Consider the following 17,113-nt stretch of genomic DNA (forward strand, 5'->3'; position numbering starts at 1 on the left):
CAGTCATTAGGTCTCCTCCCCACCCCATATCTCAAACTGAAATATAACTAGTAAAGGAACAACAACATGCAAGTGGGAACTACTATTTAATCCCTACTGATACTGCTGTTACGACACTAAACTATTTAACAATAATAGCTGAAAATGCTTGTAGCATAATACTCCTGTCCTGAAAACAATTTTCAGGTCAAAAAGGAAAGCTATTTTTCAGCATTCCCTAAAAATACATCTAAAAAATGAAGAAAAATAACATTTAGGTACTGCGATCTGCTGTTTCCACATTCTTGCAGTGACAGGTACCAAAAAAGGTTTTAAATTAGTACTTTTTGGTGATTTGTACAAAACGTGAGCAGTTATCTGCTAAGGGAATTTGTGACTGAAGAGTGTAAAGTAGCTTGAAGAACTATTCTGAGTTTGTTTGGAGAAAAGCATACAAATACAACACCCTAGCTCTAGTGTTTATGAAGTTCAGTTCTAACTTGAGCTAAGTAAATTGACTGAGATTGACTCAGGTTTTGATTTCACAGAGCATCATGTGTGATGCTGCTGATGTGTCCTCCCCACTTCGACTGGCCACTTCATGTGTGGGAGGAGAACAAGTAGCTGATAGCAGAGCCATCTGCTGGAGCTGTGACAATTTTTGTGTGTGGCAGATCTCAGTCGTCTTTGAGCCTGATCATGCTGCCTCAATGCTTGTTGTCACTAAGAATTAAGCAATTAGGTTGCATTTCTGTTCAATGAAGGCTTCATAAATATTAAAAGAGGACGGGGGGGGGGAATGCTGTATATTTTAATCCTCATGTAGTAAGCCTCTGCAACCTTTGAACCCTCTCTGTGAACACAAGTAGCCCCTGGCAATGCTTTTCAAATGCTTTCTTGCAGCTTTAATTTGAGCTGGGGCTGGATTCAGACAGCAGGAGAGCCTTTCAACAGGAGTCAGGTTAAAACAACCTGGAAAGTAATGCCTTGTTTGTTTTGCAAAATGTTTAGAACAGAAGCAAACCAAAGTTATCTAAATTTAAGCTAATCATTGAAGTCATTAGGATTAAATAAATGAAATCCAACTTATCTTTGTTTAGTAAAACTAAGGGCGCGTCTACACCAGGGGAGGGGAGGGGGAGGATCTTGCGATATGCTGATTGCGAGATCCTCCCCCTCAGTCCACATGGGCTGCGCGACATCCTGGGCATCGCGCCCGTCATGGTGGCCATTTTTTTTTAAAAAAAGAAGAGCTGGAGTTCATGAGCGCTTCAGAGAAAAATAAAACGTAAAAAACAACAACAACAAAAAACAGACCCTGCTCCCCTCCCCACCCCCGATGGGCACGGAGCTCCTGAAATGCTCTGTGCCCCCATGCCTGGTTCCTGGATCCTTGTGTTTACTCACAAGGAGCTGGGACGAAACTGGGACAGCCACCCGAGACCGTGGGGAAAATCATGCTAAAAGCTGTCCCAGTAATCCTGGGGAAATGGAGGGAACATTCCTCCCTGTCCCCGGGATCCCCTATGACGCACAGGGGTGATTGCGGGGCAATCCCTGGGATAAGGTGTTGTCTAGACATGCCCTAAGTCATTAAGCTGGAAACAATTGCACAGCCATGTATATCCCACACCTGCATTCATTTTAAGCTGCATTTCTTTAAGCTGTGCATCCTTCAAGAATTAAGTCATCCATCAGAAAAGTAAAAGGGAAACAAAATGATATTGTTTCCATGTTACTTGTTTTGCCAATGTTAACAATGAACACATAAAATGGGTAATAGATGCTTCATTTTTCAGGAGTCCTGTTACCCATGGCCTTTGTTATAAAAGGGATGGCAAATGTAGCCACTTTTTAAACTGTACACGATGGTTAAATAGGAAGGAGTTTCCTACATTTTTTCTGTCTCTGGTAAGTCTTGTTCACAGTCAAGGTTGTACCTAGTTTGTTCCTACAATGATAATTTAAGCAACAGGAGTCCAAAGAACATTCCACAGAACCGGGGTACAGGTTATTTACATCTATTTCATTCTGATTCATACAATCCTCAGCAGGCATACTGGTTCTTAAAAGTATTTTTTTTAAAAAAAAATATGTATCATAAAGGTTTTATTAAGTAATTGGAAAATAAATAGGCTATAGAAAGCTGAATACAATGTATAAAATCAGCAGGAGTGTAATTAACTAATTAATCTATAAAATGTTCACTATTTAGTATGTTTGCAGACAAATATTATGCCTTAATCTATTCATCCATTTATTTACTATGTTGGGCAGACCACAAATAAAGCCAAACCAGATATAATAATCTTACATACAAATATAGACTACACTACACTACACACACACACACACACACACACACACACAGAGTAAATGATCTAAGGAAATCTCCCCAAAATGACCTCTCCAGCATCAAATAGTTAATTTCCTCCTTGTTCTCGCTGCTATTGGTAAATTTTTTAACACTACTAAAGACATCCATGGAATTTTGTCTATCAGCAAAAAAATTACATAAAATTGACCTCACCTTCCTGGTAGGGGCAAACATTTGCTTACGAACTCCAGCATAAAAATTATATAACAGAAAAACATGTTTCAGAGATTCCACCTCCTGTTTGTTACAAGACAGGACAGGAGAACAAATGTATTATTTGAATGTAATTGGGGGAGGAGATGAAAGGCAGAACACTTTTTACTTAAGTGTTCAGTAGTTATGAAGAGCAGCCCCTTGGTGATGGGAGGTGGGCTGTGATCATAGGTAAAAATATTCACCAATTCACAGTGAGGAGAAGATGCATTGCTCTTACTCTAAATGAGTTTTGTGACATCACATGGCCAGATCTGATCAGCTCTTGTGACTATGTTGTGATATTGTGTTTGCTACTTTTTGATGCACACCCACTTTGATTGGTATCCTCCTGACTTTGTATGATCTTGGGAAGCAGAGGAGATAGGATGGCAATATCCTTGGAGATATCATTTAAAAAGCATATTTTTACATTTTAAAATTAGATACCACTAAGTTTTCTTATAGTTTGGTTTAGAGAAGATTGTAACACCTCACTTTTACACCATACTCTAATATGCCAGTGATGCCCATAAACTTTTAGTATCATTGTTGATTTTCCTTCCTTATCTTCCTAAAAGTGTGGTAACTAGAGGTTGAAACAATTCTCCAGTGGACTAAGAAGCTCTGAATATAGCACTATTGTTATCTTTCCTGGTAACCAAGTGCTCCATCACACAAGCATTTTATCGTACACTCATTACTGGGCATTCACGGATTTTCGCAGGTCCCTCTCACAACGTTGTCTGCCTCCTGTGTACCTGCCGCCCCTTCTAGTCTTCTTTGCACCACAAAGAAACACCCTAGTAAGTCCAACTTATTTTTAAAGATGGAAATTGCTGGACAAGCAGCATGATCAAAATGGCCCACTGAATGGGCCATGTGCAGGTTGTTTACTTCCTCTTTTGAAAGAGGAGAGGAAGTAATGAGGGACAAATGTGTGGCTGGAGAAGCAACGCTAAGGAAACACAATTTCCCTCTCGTGATGACCTTCTAAGAAAAGTCAACAAGTGTGAAAAGAAGCAGGTTCTTCTTAAGAGCAACTGATATTCTATTTCGCAAGGATACTATTTTTGACTACTGTCAGTCAGGGGAAGGTGGTTTCAAATTGGGGTGGAGGGCAGACAAATAGAAGAGGAAACACCACATTAATATATTAGCAAAAGGATTCAACTTGGGCCTGAATTCAGATACTGTTGGTCATAAATAGATTTCATGGCCTGGGTAAATTTCAGGGTGTTTTTTTAATTCCCAATCTGTAAAATACATATAACAACAATTTTTACAGAGTTGCTATGGAGACAAGCTCAAGCTGGTAACACACATTGTACATTAAGAGTGCTCAGTAAAATAACTTGATAGGGGTTAACGCTGCCTTACGGATTTATCAGTGGAAAGAAGAGAGGGGAAACGAAGAAAAAGCCAAAGGAAATTAAAGTGAAATTAAGAGCTATAGAAAGAAGATTATATGGATATGGACCTCCTGCTCCAGAATGGGTACCCCTGTTGGCATCTTTTTCAGATTATGATTTGTCAAGTATTTAACATCACTGTACAGTGAGAATCCCACAGAGCTGGTGCAATCTGTTGTTGCTTTTGAGCAATGAGCATATTCATATGCTCAAAGAATGCTGAATAAAATGTTTCTGGTAGCTATGGAGGCACAGTCTTTCTTCTGGTCCTGCCCTGGTCAAATCGCAGACTTCTTTCTACTCATGGGCTCACTATGGCCACACGTTTTTCAGCCTATTGGAAATAGAATAAGTAAACCCATACATACTTTTCATAAGACATGTAACCTCCTTTCTTTGGGCATGTCTACACCCAGGGCAGATTAATTGAAGGCAGATTTATAAAACAAATCATGTTTAGTAGAAGTATTTATAAAATCTGCAGATTACAAGCAACATCTTAAAAGGCATCCCTTCCTCTCCCCACCCCCACCCCGGGGATTATGCCTTCTATAAAATATGTGCACATAATCTAAAAACAATGAAGGAAAACTTCTGGCATCAGAGAGATTGTTTTTATCCCAATGCAAATGTATGCAAATTTAATCAATAGATGAATAAATTAATACTCATAATTAAGAAAACAATCTTTAATCAGCTTGCCAGCCCTATTACTGAAGGGGAAAAGTTTCAATGATGCTGACAATTAGTGGAACCGCATAGATGGGTGGTTAATTTAGCTGGCAGAAAAGTTCAAAAAGGAAAACTGGGTAGAAAACTGGAAGGAAACTGAATAGAAAAAGGGCTTAGAAGGCAGGATTGCTGAAGGTCACTGAGTGAGAGAAAGGGTGACCAATGATATTGGAGGGATATGTTGGGGAGGAAATCCATGGGCTATGTGTTGCAGAAGGTCTGGAAGATGAAGAGAGGAGAGTGTCAGGGGACAATATGGCTGATAGCTAGGGACTCGTGGTTGCGAAGAAGCAAGAGAGGGGACAGGAGAAATGTAATAAATGCCTCAGGACACCCTTTCTCCACCTGGTGGCTTCCAGATGTGTTGGACTCCAGTCATCCTCAACACCATGGCTGAGGGTGATGGGAATTGTAGTTTGGCAGATATGGAGGCCACCAGGTTGAGGAAGACTGGCCAAGGTAGAAAAGGTTCTATGTGCTTTTGGTGGGAAAGACAGTAGTTAAGCAGTTGACCTTCACACATTTGGAATAACCACGTGACACTTCTGATGTTTTGCAGGCCTCTAAACTTTTGTAATATCAAATCTCAGTGCTACATACTGGATTATTTATTTCCTAACAGTTCTTTCGGGGTCATAGCAAATGTATTCATGATGTGGAACAAGGACCACATGACCTAGAGTCATTTTTACAGTAATATAAGCCTTTCTTTTGCAAGCCATTTCTAAAATCTCATGAAGAGTTCAAACAGAATGTGTCTTGTCAACTGCTCTAACCAACCACCCTCACTGGGTTCTCACATAACAGCAAACTATTGTCCTTCACAGTTTAAATATTCAAAATTGTGGCTGCTGTCATAACACGAAAACCCAGGGAAATTCACATATGGTTGTCTTCTCCTTACATGCAAACCAGCTCAGTGTATCTTTGACAGTGGAGTGCCTGTTCAGCCTTGTTTTGAAGTATGGCATAAAATGCCATACATTTTGCAGTGGGTGTTACAAAACATAGTTTACTTTTGGATGCTCTGAGAACATTTTTGTTTTACACTGGCTTGATGAAGTTATTGCTGCTGCAAATAATAATAATAATAATAATAATAATAATAATAATAATAATAATAATAATAATATCTTATTCATAAATAATAACATAATAATTATATTATATAATCACCATCATCTTCAAACTATTAATAAACTATTCATACTTACATTAGAATGTAAGCCTATGCGGCAGGGTTTTGCTATTTTATTGTTTTACTCTGTACAGCACCATGTACATTGATGGTGCTATATAAATAATAATAATAATAATAATAATAATAATAATAATAATAATAATAATAATTTGCTGATGACACCAAATTATTTAGGGTGGTTAAAACAAAGTGGGATTGTGAGGAGCTCCAAAAGGACCTTTCCAAACTGGGAGATTGGACATCAAAATGGGAAATGCCGTTCAATGTAAGCAAGTGTAGTGACTCACATTGGGTCAAAAACTACCAACTTCACATATCTGTTGATAAAATCTGAGCAAGTAGTGACTGACCAGGAAAGATTCTTGGGGTTTTGGTGGACAGCTCCATGAAAATGTCAACCCAGCAAGCAGTTCTTGGGGAAAAAGCAAATAACGTATCAAGCATAATTAGAAAAGGAACTGAAAATAAAATAGCCAAGATCACACTCCCCTTATCCAAATCTGCGGTGCAACCACACTTAGAATACTGTGTACAGTATTCTAGCACCTAAAATAAAGTGCATTAAAGTGAAACTAAAATGATGAAGAGGCTGCAGCAACTCCCCTATGAGGAAAGGTTACAGTAGTTGGGATCGTTTATTTTAGAAAAAAGTTGAGTAAAGGGGGACATGGCAGATGTGTACAAAATTGTGCATTGCGTGGTGAAAGTGGATAGAGTGAAATTTCTCTCTCTTCCTCAAAATACTAGAGCTCAAGGTCATCCCATGAAGCGGATTGGTGAGAGATTCAGGATAGATAAAAGGAAGTACTTCTTCACACAGTGCATAGTTAAACAATGGAATTCACTACCACAAGATGTAGTGATGGCCACCAATTTGGATGGCTTTAAAAGGGGATTAGACAATTTCATAGAGGGTAAGGCTATCAATGGCTACTAGTAGTCATGATGATATCTTTGACTTAGCTCCTTTTTTCTTTTCTTTTTTTTTACTGTTTTAATAAAATTTCAAAATCTGATTTAAATAAAAAACTATTTAAATTCTAAAAAAAACTTTAATTTTTTTTAAAAAAATCCTTTTTTAATCACTGATTTTTATTTGCGTACACCAGTTGCTGGGGAACATGGGTAAGAGAGTGCTATTGCACTCATGTCCTGCTTGTAGGTTTCTTCTGAGCAGGTGGTTGGCCACCGTGTGAAAAGAATGCTGGACAAGATGGACCCTTGGTGTGATCCAGTATGGCTCCTCCTCCTCCTCCTCCTCCTCTTCTTCTTCTTCTTCTTCTTCTTCTTCTTCTTCTTCTTCTTCTTCTTCTTCTTCATCATCATCATCATCATCATCATCATCATCATATAGGTTTTGGATGTGGAGCTACACCTTGCACTATAGTCTATTGCTGAGGTGGTGGAGTGGACCATACCACTTCAGAGTGCATATGGGGATGCTGTTTTTAAATGCTGTCTCAGGTAAACAACTCTTTGTAAGTTAAAATAAATTCCTCAAATATATGTGAGATAGCAGTCTAGACTAGAATCTCCTTGTTGTGCTAGTTTTGAGCTCATTGTGATTTTTTCAAGTAGGAGAGCCCTAAAAATGTGACCTACCACTTGCAGTCCAACATGGGAGGGACACTCCACTCACCTCAGAACTCTACCAGCTCATTGGCACCTCATTTTATTACAGGTGTTGAATAGGCCTGAGAATCAGGCCAGCAAGGACCGGGAACCGTAAGGTCCTGTTTAGGAGACACCTTAACCCCTGCTGATTAAGGCATTTGGTTAAGCAGCAGGGTTTAACGTGTTGTGTGCAATGTGTTTCGCTAAACCTTGGTCACTTTCTAACCCCAGGCAGACCGTCTGTAGCAGGGTTACCAGCTCTAACTATGGCCTAAAGTGTTATGTTTGACAGCACAGCTTGTAGTTAGTGCTAACCCCAGAGAACCACAGTTTCTCTAACCACAGTCCCTGAAGTATCATCTGATCAGGCCCTAAGAGTTGCAGCATTAACACTGGACAGTAAGAATAGGGTAATGGAGGAGTGCCATATTTGCTTCCAATAAAAAAAAATAAAAGCAGATTGGGAGAAAGGTTCACTTGTTCCAGGATGCCCTGTTTGGATTACATGCAAACAATCAAGAGTTATTACCTTTGTTCCTCTTAAGAGAGGATGTTTCTTAAACAGCTGCTCAATAGGGGGAAAATTCAAGTTACCTTCATGCTAAGTAAAGTGGGAATAGCTGAATTTCTCTTTGCCAGCTAACCTTTTCACTTTCACAATGGTTATAGTCAAACTGTGGATGGGACATGTATTAGCACATATAACCTGCCCCAAGGTGTCCCAGCATGTTCAGCTACCTTGTGGCTTGTAAGTACATTTAATTGAACATGCTTACACAGTTCATAGGATTGCAAACCCTGTCTTATCAGGGTTCCCAATTGTAAGACCTGTGTAAGCACATTTATCCAAACATGCTTACAAGCCCCTATGCATAAGGTGACCATATGAAAAGGGGGACAGGGCTCCTGTATCTTTAACAGTTGTATTGAAAAGGAAATTTCAGCAGGTGTCATTTGTATATATGGGGAACCTGATGAAATTCCGTCTTCATCACAACAGTTAAAGCTGCAGGAGCTATATACTAGAGTGACCAGATTTAAAAGAGGGCAGGGTACCTGCAGCTTTAACAGTTGTGATGAAGAGGAAATTGGTTCTTGAAATCATAGAATATCTGTAGCACTCTCTGCACTTCTCCAAGTGCTGAGACATTTAAGGGAAACACTACCTGGGGATGGCTTCCTTTGGAAAGGGAGACCAGTGGAGACTTAAGGTGCTTTTGTAATATTTGGGTTCATTTACAAGTGGAGCATAGATGGAAGCAAACAGCATAGCACCCCTATAATGAGCGAGTCCATTGCCTCCATATCAGTTCTCCAGAGAGAGCCACCCCTGCATCCCCAGATGTTCTCAATATACAACTTCCAACTCAACTTTTTCTTTTCTTTTTGTCCTTCTTTCTTCTCTCATCTCCAAAAATGTTTTCGTGGTTCCCTTTTTCTCACACAGACCTAAATTCTGTCATTCATGTGTGTGTGCCATACACCTCCTTCAAGACTCCTCAGGCAAAATCCAGTTATGTCCTAGCTATTGACAAAATATCTAGAAGACATTTTGGGCCAGGTCATTTGCCTGACAAAAATATGGCTGGCATAGTTGGCTGCTGACCATTAAGGGACTTCAAGAAATTTGTCTGGTCCCATTAAACTTGCCCAGGCCCCCAGACTGAAAAAAGGACAAAGGTGCAAAGGGATTCAAGACTTAAAGGAAGTGGCCAAACATGGTAGTCTAGTTTCCCATTTCTCACAGTGTTTTCCACATGATGCATCTTTAAAGCTTAATGCCTGATTCTAGAACAATGACTGCTCTTAGCCTGTTATGGTGATTTAATAACCCTACATTCTAATTGTTTCCCATTGATGAAATATTCTTATTGAAATTCTCTATGTCTTATTTAGTGTTTTTTTCTCATTTACTTTTATATCTTGCTCAGCTTCCTTTAGTATCTACCGACAAAAGTTCCACAGAGATTTGAGAGATTTCTCTCAAATGATTATACTTTGCAATTTAATTGACCAGGGACTATGTTCTTGGGCCAATAAGCTACATTTTCTTGAGTATGACACAATTTTTTTACCTGGCTTTTAATCAAAGCAATTTAAAGTCCATTTTTCTCCTACCAGGAATAAAAAAAATGATAAGGCGACAGAATGCTGTTTAATTCCGTTTGCTATTTCTAGTTCCTTGGAATGTTAATTGGCTGATTTCCTGGTTGAGTGAACCTGAGGTAACAACTCCTTTTATTGAATAGAATGATTGAAAACCCCACCCCTAAATGGGAAGAACATCAATTCTTTCTTTGCTGACACCTTTTTGTATGTGTAGAAGATGAGCTTTTGCCATACACAGTGACTGGATGGTGATTGGTAATACCAGTGAAATCTACAAATAATAATCCTTTATATAGCATAGGAAAATAAGAAACTGCCTGGTACCAGATCTAAATATTTGTCAGTCTAGCCCAGTATTCTGCATTCTGATTGGCTGCAACCTTCCAAGGTCTCAGGTAGAAGTCATCCACTTTTTCTCTGATCACTTTTTAACTAAAGACAACAGAGTCTTGTGACACTTTAAATACAGACAGATTTGTTCTGGCACAAGCTTTTGTAGATACTGTCCAACAGATACTTGAAGTGTTCACTTCAAATTGGCAGATTTATATACACAAGTGCGGTTGGGTGGAAAGTAAGCCCTGTGGCCAGAGGGTTTTGAGCCTTACCTTAACCATTGCCATTCACAAATGGCTTAATAGCTGCCCTCTGGAGTTTGGGAATAGCAGCTGTAAAGACAGTGATAACTTTCTGTACTTTTTGCTTTTCAATTAATTTGCATTTCAGTTAATAATTTGAGGTTAACACTTCATGCATCTAATGAATTGCACAATGTCTATGATAGCTTAGGCCAGAATAAATTTGCTGGTCATTAAAGTGCCACAAGACACTTTATTGTTTTTGCTGCAACAGACTAACGCCAGCTAACGATCTGGGATTTTTTTAAACCAGAGATGCTATGAGTTGGACTTGTGACCTTCTGTATGCAAGGCACTCTGTCACTGAGCTATGGTCAACACATTTCACATATATTATATCTGTAATTCTTATAAAATCCTTGCAAAATAGGTCAGATTATGCCTATATTGCAGTTGGGAACTGCAGTTGAGAGATAGTGATTTGCCTAAAGCAACCCAGTGAGTTAGATTTTGATTAGGGATTCTAGCTCATACTCTTAGCCACTAACTACAAAAGCTCCTTTGTGTTTGATTGTGTGTGCGCAATGTCATATAATGTGTGAAATACATGTTTGGTTGGGGCTCTTATGATATTGCTATGCACCAAAACTGTGATATGTTAATATATATTATTTATATGCTTGTGGGATTGGCTTTTTGCCAATGGTGAGTTCCTTTTCCACTATGATGTTTTTCACCTGAATTATTTATATCAGAACAATCCATCTGCTGTTAACAATGGAAGTATAGGACCAAACATGGATGCTGAACAAATCGTTAAATGAAAGCAGAGGTTGATTCACCTTGAAAAATCCCCTTTGCTTTGTTAAAAATTGGGACTCTGTAGAAAACAGTTGCTATAGTGCTAGTTTATTTTTTTCTGAACAAATGTTCTGTAATTATCAAGAGTGGAAATACTATGTGGGCTACTTTAACTAGTGTCCATGTTTTCATTTCTCCAATGCTCATCCATGTTGTGCAAAATTGAAACATTCACCCTTTACATTCAACTCTTATATTCAGGAGGAAAATTTATGCTGATTAAATATTTCCAGATCTCAAGAAAATGGAGTTTACAAGGAACAACAGTTCCAAGTAGCAAAATTTGAGCTATGGGACATATTTATTTTCTGAGAGAGATTATCAAAAGGAACACTGGATGGGCAGAAATCATTATTTGAGGGTGTGTTTTTAAAGAAGCTCTTTAAAAGCTACGTACACATTTGAAAGATTAGAAGGCATTACTGCTAACTCTGTTTATAGTGTTTTGCCCTGTGAAACTGCCTAAGATTTTGGTTCCAGACATTTTTATAGTTCAGTCTTTGTGATTTAATCTCAATAATGTGTTACACTTACCATTGTCCCAGTGAATTTGTTGACAGACAGTAATTGGGTCACTGCATTGAAATACCAAGTATAGGCTTAGAATTCTCTTTGCTGGTTGGCATGACAACCATAGTGGTCGATTAAACATGCGCAGAGAGGAATCAGCAGCCTGTGGTTCTCAAATGCTGAAAAATACAGGGTAGCAAGACACCCTGCCTCCTGTTGTTTTAAAGAATATATAGACAGAAAATTCCAATCACATCTTTTTTTCCTGTGTCCTTTTTTAAACACACACACAAACCAACCAGACAATGTTGTAAACCAAACATGCAACAACCTCATCACCAACAGAGAAAAGCCGTTAAAAGCTGGATAGCTTTCTTTGAACTTGAAACGTAAAGAAAGAAAGAAAAACCCCAAGTCAACGAAAAGACCGAGCCATGAATAATTAATCACCACAAAGAGAAAATTAAAATCCCTTGAGTTAAAACAATTTGACAGTGTCAATGTCTAGAGAGAGAAAATAATTTCTGGTGTCCTATGAAGCGCACTTCAAAAACCCAACAAAATAAACAAACAAAGAAAAAAGGTCCAAACTCCATAGGCTCAGCTCCATTAAAGACAGTTGTCATTGATTGGGTGATAATGTATACATGAGGTAGTCAGAAATCTAGGATCAAGTTGTGTTGTAAAGAAACACAGTACATTTATTACAGATAGACATTAAAATATGCAAGACTCAGGGCTAGCAATAACAACCAATCTCTTGTAAGAGGCAGGCATGCTTAAGGGACATAAATGAAGTCTCAATAAAGCATCACACTGTACATGCCATTTGGTGTCACAGAAGATGCTGGACACACACCTTGCCTCTGCAACATTGGTTGTGGTACTGGGACGCAACTCAAATTGGGGCATTCTGACTAGAAGTTTTACTATGTAAATCCTGGGGTCCCCCCCATTATCATGAACATTGCATAAAACTGGTCCTTCACTTGTTCTGTTTGTTTTTTTAATGTGCATTTATTTAGCATTTGCAAGAAGAATATAAAGCAACCTTCCCCAATTTCCCCCCTCAGCTGTGCTGAACTATCAATTGCCAGCCACTATAGCAATTGGTGGTATTAGCTGGAATGATGGGATTGTAGTCCATCACAGCTGGAGGGGCCTGGTTGGGGATTGCTAATGTAAAGGAAAAATAACAAATGGTTCTGTCTCTGTCAGCATAGTAATCATGTCACCATAAATTAAGGTCTATGGATTAGGTTGTTGTGCTTATGAAAGTGGACACCAGCAACAAAATATAACTTAAATTATCGTTATGGTTCTTTAAGAAGAAGAAACAATCTGGAAGATGATAGAATACATTTCTAGTTTCAAATTGGTTGCTTGTCTCTGCTGTTAATTTTGAAAGATCTGGATGATGATAGAACACAATGTGACTTGAAGGGCTTATCTACACCAAGCAAAATATTCCACTATGAAAGTGTATGAAAGTGGTTTATAAAAGGCAGGAGCCACACTACTGCTTTATTGCGGTATTGAAGTGCACTGCAGGATCTACACTACTGCTTTGTAGTGGTACTGAAGTGCACTGACAACTGTTGGGGGCCCACCACACATCTTCACTAAGCAGGATATAACATTATGAAAGTGGTATGAAAACAGTATATGGTATGTGTCAATGGCCCTCAACAGTTGTCAGTGCACTTCAATATCTCTATACAGCAGTCATGGGGCTCCTGCCTTTCATATACCACTTTCATAGTGGAATATCCTGCTTGGTGTAGATGAGCCCGAAGTGTAAAAGTGATAGTGTATCAGAATAAAAATGGCCAACTTAAAAAACCACAAAAAACTTCAACAACAACAACAAAATAGGTTTTTTTTAATGGAGTTTTTCAGCTTAGTAACTATCAAGCCTTGCTTTGACCTTCCACATTTTTAGTTGCTACTTTGTAACTGAACAAGAAAGAAACAACACTGACAGGAAGATAAAGAAAAAAGAAGGCAAAATTGCCCCATGGGCCATGTGCATCATTCTGTATTCCCATACTAAGCCTGCAATCCTATACCCACTAACCTGGGAGTAAGCCTCATTAAATTAAATAGATTTTTCTTGGGAGAAAAGATGTACAGGATGGTCATAAGAAAGTTTCTATACAGGAATATTTTAAAGATATTGACCTGGTTTACATGTCACAGTGGGGAATCGTGGGTTGCCTACAGTTTGCCTACTGTAGGGAAACTGTTTCTGTTTTACTTAAACAACACCCCATTCATAGGCTGTTGCATGATGTGTGATTGTTTGTCTCTAATTACAGATTGGAGATAGCGGGGAATCCACAGCACTGCTGTTTTGCTGTGTGTGGGCTTTCCTGGTTAGGCAAGTCCTATGTGCAGTGAAGCTGTGCCTAGGATCTGGCTGCCTCAATTCAGTCTGCCCTTCCTCCTTCCCCCAATGGAGGAGGAAGAAGATGGGGCAAGGAAAGCCACGGCAGAGTGTCCTTCACTCCTCCGATGGCTACTTGCTGTCTTATGGCCTGTGGAGGGCTGGGTATCATCTAACCCCAGACCCAAAATTGTTTCTGCACCCCTGACCTAGGGTCTTACAGCATCTCAACACTTATGACCAACTGATACTCCATTCACTTAATTTTCCTGTCTTGAAGATTTGGTAAATATTTAAAGCATAGAATTATGGAGACAAGATAGGTGTTGTCTTGGTGATCCTACCCTTGTCATTTAATGTCTTTTTGGTTGACTCACCATATATAAAATAATTATGATGGTGCTGCCTTGTGCTGTGGTGATATGATGTTTGACTTGTTAATATTTCTAAAGCAATTGGATATATATGGAAGAACAACATAAAAGACTAGAATGATTTACTCACTTCATTATATTTTAAAAATGCTGCTTCTGTTATGACTTTTGAGCTTTCTTTCTTAAGTATATTAGCACATATATTTACAGCATACTATAAAAAGAAAGGGGAAAATTGAAGGTTAATTTGTGGGGGAAACTGTTGTTAGTTTTGCACGTCTAAACAATTAGCTACAAAATGTGTACCTGTGAACCTAGCAACTTCATATATTTACTTTTTATGTTGTAATGTAGTTGTACATCTTTCTTTTTGGCTCGCATAGAACATTATTTCTAGCTTTGTAATAGTTATATAGTTGTAATAAAAAGGAAGACTTCAAAAACAACAACAACAAAAAACCCACCCTCTGGCACATATGAATTCATGCTTTCACCATAGACTATTCAATTAAAGTCCTGGATCCAATATTGTCTTGTTCCTTAGTAAGCTATAGAGGCTTCAGATATAAGGTAGAAAAAGATAGTGATGGACGATAAGGAAAAAGGTCAATCACATATGTGGCCAGGCCAACTTGAAATACTCATGTCTATCTATGATATGACTTATTTCTGAATTTCACATATGAGAATGTAGAAGGCATTTGGCACAATTTTAATGTTCACAACCTCTCACAGTTCCTATATGGATCATTCCATCTTTTCTCATTTATTACTGTTTTTTTGAGTGGACTTCTGTATTTGTTTGTAAGCAACTATGTTAAATGTTGTATCCCCCTCTTCCCTTCTCTTGTTTTGGACAGCGTATCCGCAGGAGCGTAAAGATCCCTCAACACACCTACCTTTAATGCTTGGTAACAAATGCGTTTTAAGTACTGAAAAATGAGCTGTTCAATTCACAATCAGCAAAGTGTGTATTAAGTCAAGGCTAATTTGATAGCATTCAAAAAGAGGCTGACATTCCTTTTCTGATCTTTAGGTTAGATATGTGGACAGGAAACTGTTCCTTGACCTTACAAGCAAGTAGGGAAGCCCCTGCATGAATACAGTTTCCATGTGTTTACTGGAGCTGCCGCATACAGAAGACAGCCTCTGAAGTTATATATTTTAAATGAGTATTACATAATCCCTTTCCCAGGCACATTTTCATAGTTCAGACTATAAGAATCATAGCTTGATTTTTTTTTGGTAGCAATTGCAGAGCTGAGGTTACAATATAGTTGTACTGTAAGTTAAAGCAGAAAACGGACTAAGTGAATTTCGGAAGCATTGGCTTGGATTCCTAAAATAAGATTATGAATGGAAAGCTTTTGGTTCCCTTCCCCCATCTCCCCATGGAGGTACCTGCACTCCCCCCAAAAAATATCTCTGGGGGATTGGGGGCACTCCTGACTATGAATGGGGAGGGGTGGCTGTTGGGAAGGAGGAAATGTTCCCAATTCAGCAGAGATTTGCCCATTTCCCCCCATTCCACCTTTTTGGTGGGGGTTAGCAGGCAGCTGCAGGGGTGGGTGGGGAAGAAGGATTATGAAACTTTCCTTCAATGAACTTCCTTCCTTTCACTTATCTGAGGATCTGATCCATTCTGTTTTTCTCACTCTCTTCCATCATTTTTTGGTCTGTCTGCATTTAAATTAACCAACTGGAGTATGTATGTTCTAGTTGTTGCATAGTTTTGCCTTTGGCTTGTTTATGAAAATTGTATAAATTACAATGTGCAGGTTAGCAGCAGCCTGTGGCTTCAGTTTATGCTGCTATTTCAATTGTTTTTCTCATGGCTAGAAAGTTCCCCCCACAGTTGCATTTGACTCATGCTATACATGGCTTTGATATCTAGGCTGATCTGCTGTGTGACTAATTCACAATATATGTCGTTGGTTATTTTTTAAAAAGTGTTCCTGAACCTGTGGTGGGGAAGAGCAGAGAGGAGGAGGAATTTTAGAACAACTCTCTTCTTCATATATATGAAGGTTGAATCAGCCCTGGGTTTACCCTGATTTATGTTGGCAGAGAGAGAGAATTAATCTGGCTTGGCCCCATCATCCATTATCTAGAGGAAGTCCCACCTTGCTTCCTTGTTTTGTTCCCGTTAGTACTTTCCAATAAAACAGGGCTGGCAGATCTTTTACACAAGGAGGTTGGTTATAAATGCATTTAAACTGGATTTTAGTACATAATCCAGCAGCTGAAAACCACAGCCTGGTAGTTTTTTGTTTTAACCCCTTTTTTAAACAACAACAACAGCAACAGACTGCTTTTTTCACTGTCCACTGTGCAACCTTTCACTCAATTATTAAGGGAAGAATGTTCCACAGATTCAGGAAATGCTCCCATATACAGTTTCCATGTTTATTTAATTTGATTGCATTAGTCATATACTTAATTTTTTTTCTGCCTACTTGGTGTTTACACCTTTCAGATATGGGCAGTAGGACAGGGAGAGAGGAAGAAATCTGCTTGGTTAACATGCACCTCACTTGCCATCGTTTAGGTAAGCTGTACATTTGCTATTCTGGTTCCTCTTGGGCAGCATCAGAGCATATGGACTCAACCAAGTATTGTGTGGAAACAGTGAGCAGGTTCTCAAAAATCAGTATAAATGTCTGTTGCATTGAATATCTTTCTGGTATGGAATGTTTGGGTACTGAACATGCTCTATGCCTACTAGCCCAAACTACTAGGCCTCCTAGCCACACAGGCTCTATGACTAACACATGTATAAGAAAAATGG

The 17,113-nt window shown here is 38.8% G+C and overlaps 1 protein-coding gene across 3 annotated transcripts in view; it reads left to right on the plus strand.

Annotated features, from left to right (window-relative positions):
* Nucleotides 1-17,113, plus strand: part of GPM6A (glycoprotein M6A) — a 236,106-nt gene that overhangs the window by 111,293 nt on the left and 107,700 nt on the right. Inside the window, exon 2 of one of the 3 annotated variants that reach the window (XM_063136162.1) lies at nucleotides 16,802-16,873. The exons of the other annotated variants lie outside the window; for them this stretch is intronic. Within the exon in view, the coding sequence (XP_062992232.1) occupies nucleotides 16,802-16,873 (72 nt within the window). The remainder of the gene's footprint in view (nucleotides 1-16,801; nucleotides 16,874-17,113) is intronic. 3 annotated transcript variants of the gene reach the window in all.

Source organism: Elgaria multicarinata, chromosome 10 (genome assembly GCF_023053635.1).
Source record: "Elgaria multicarinata webbii isolate HBS135686 ecotype San Diego chromosome 10, rElgMul1.1.pri, whole genome shotgun sequence".
NCBI lineage: Eukaryota > Metazoa > Chordata > Lepidosauria > Squamata > Anguidae > Elgaria > Elgaria multicarinata.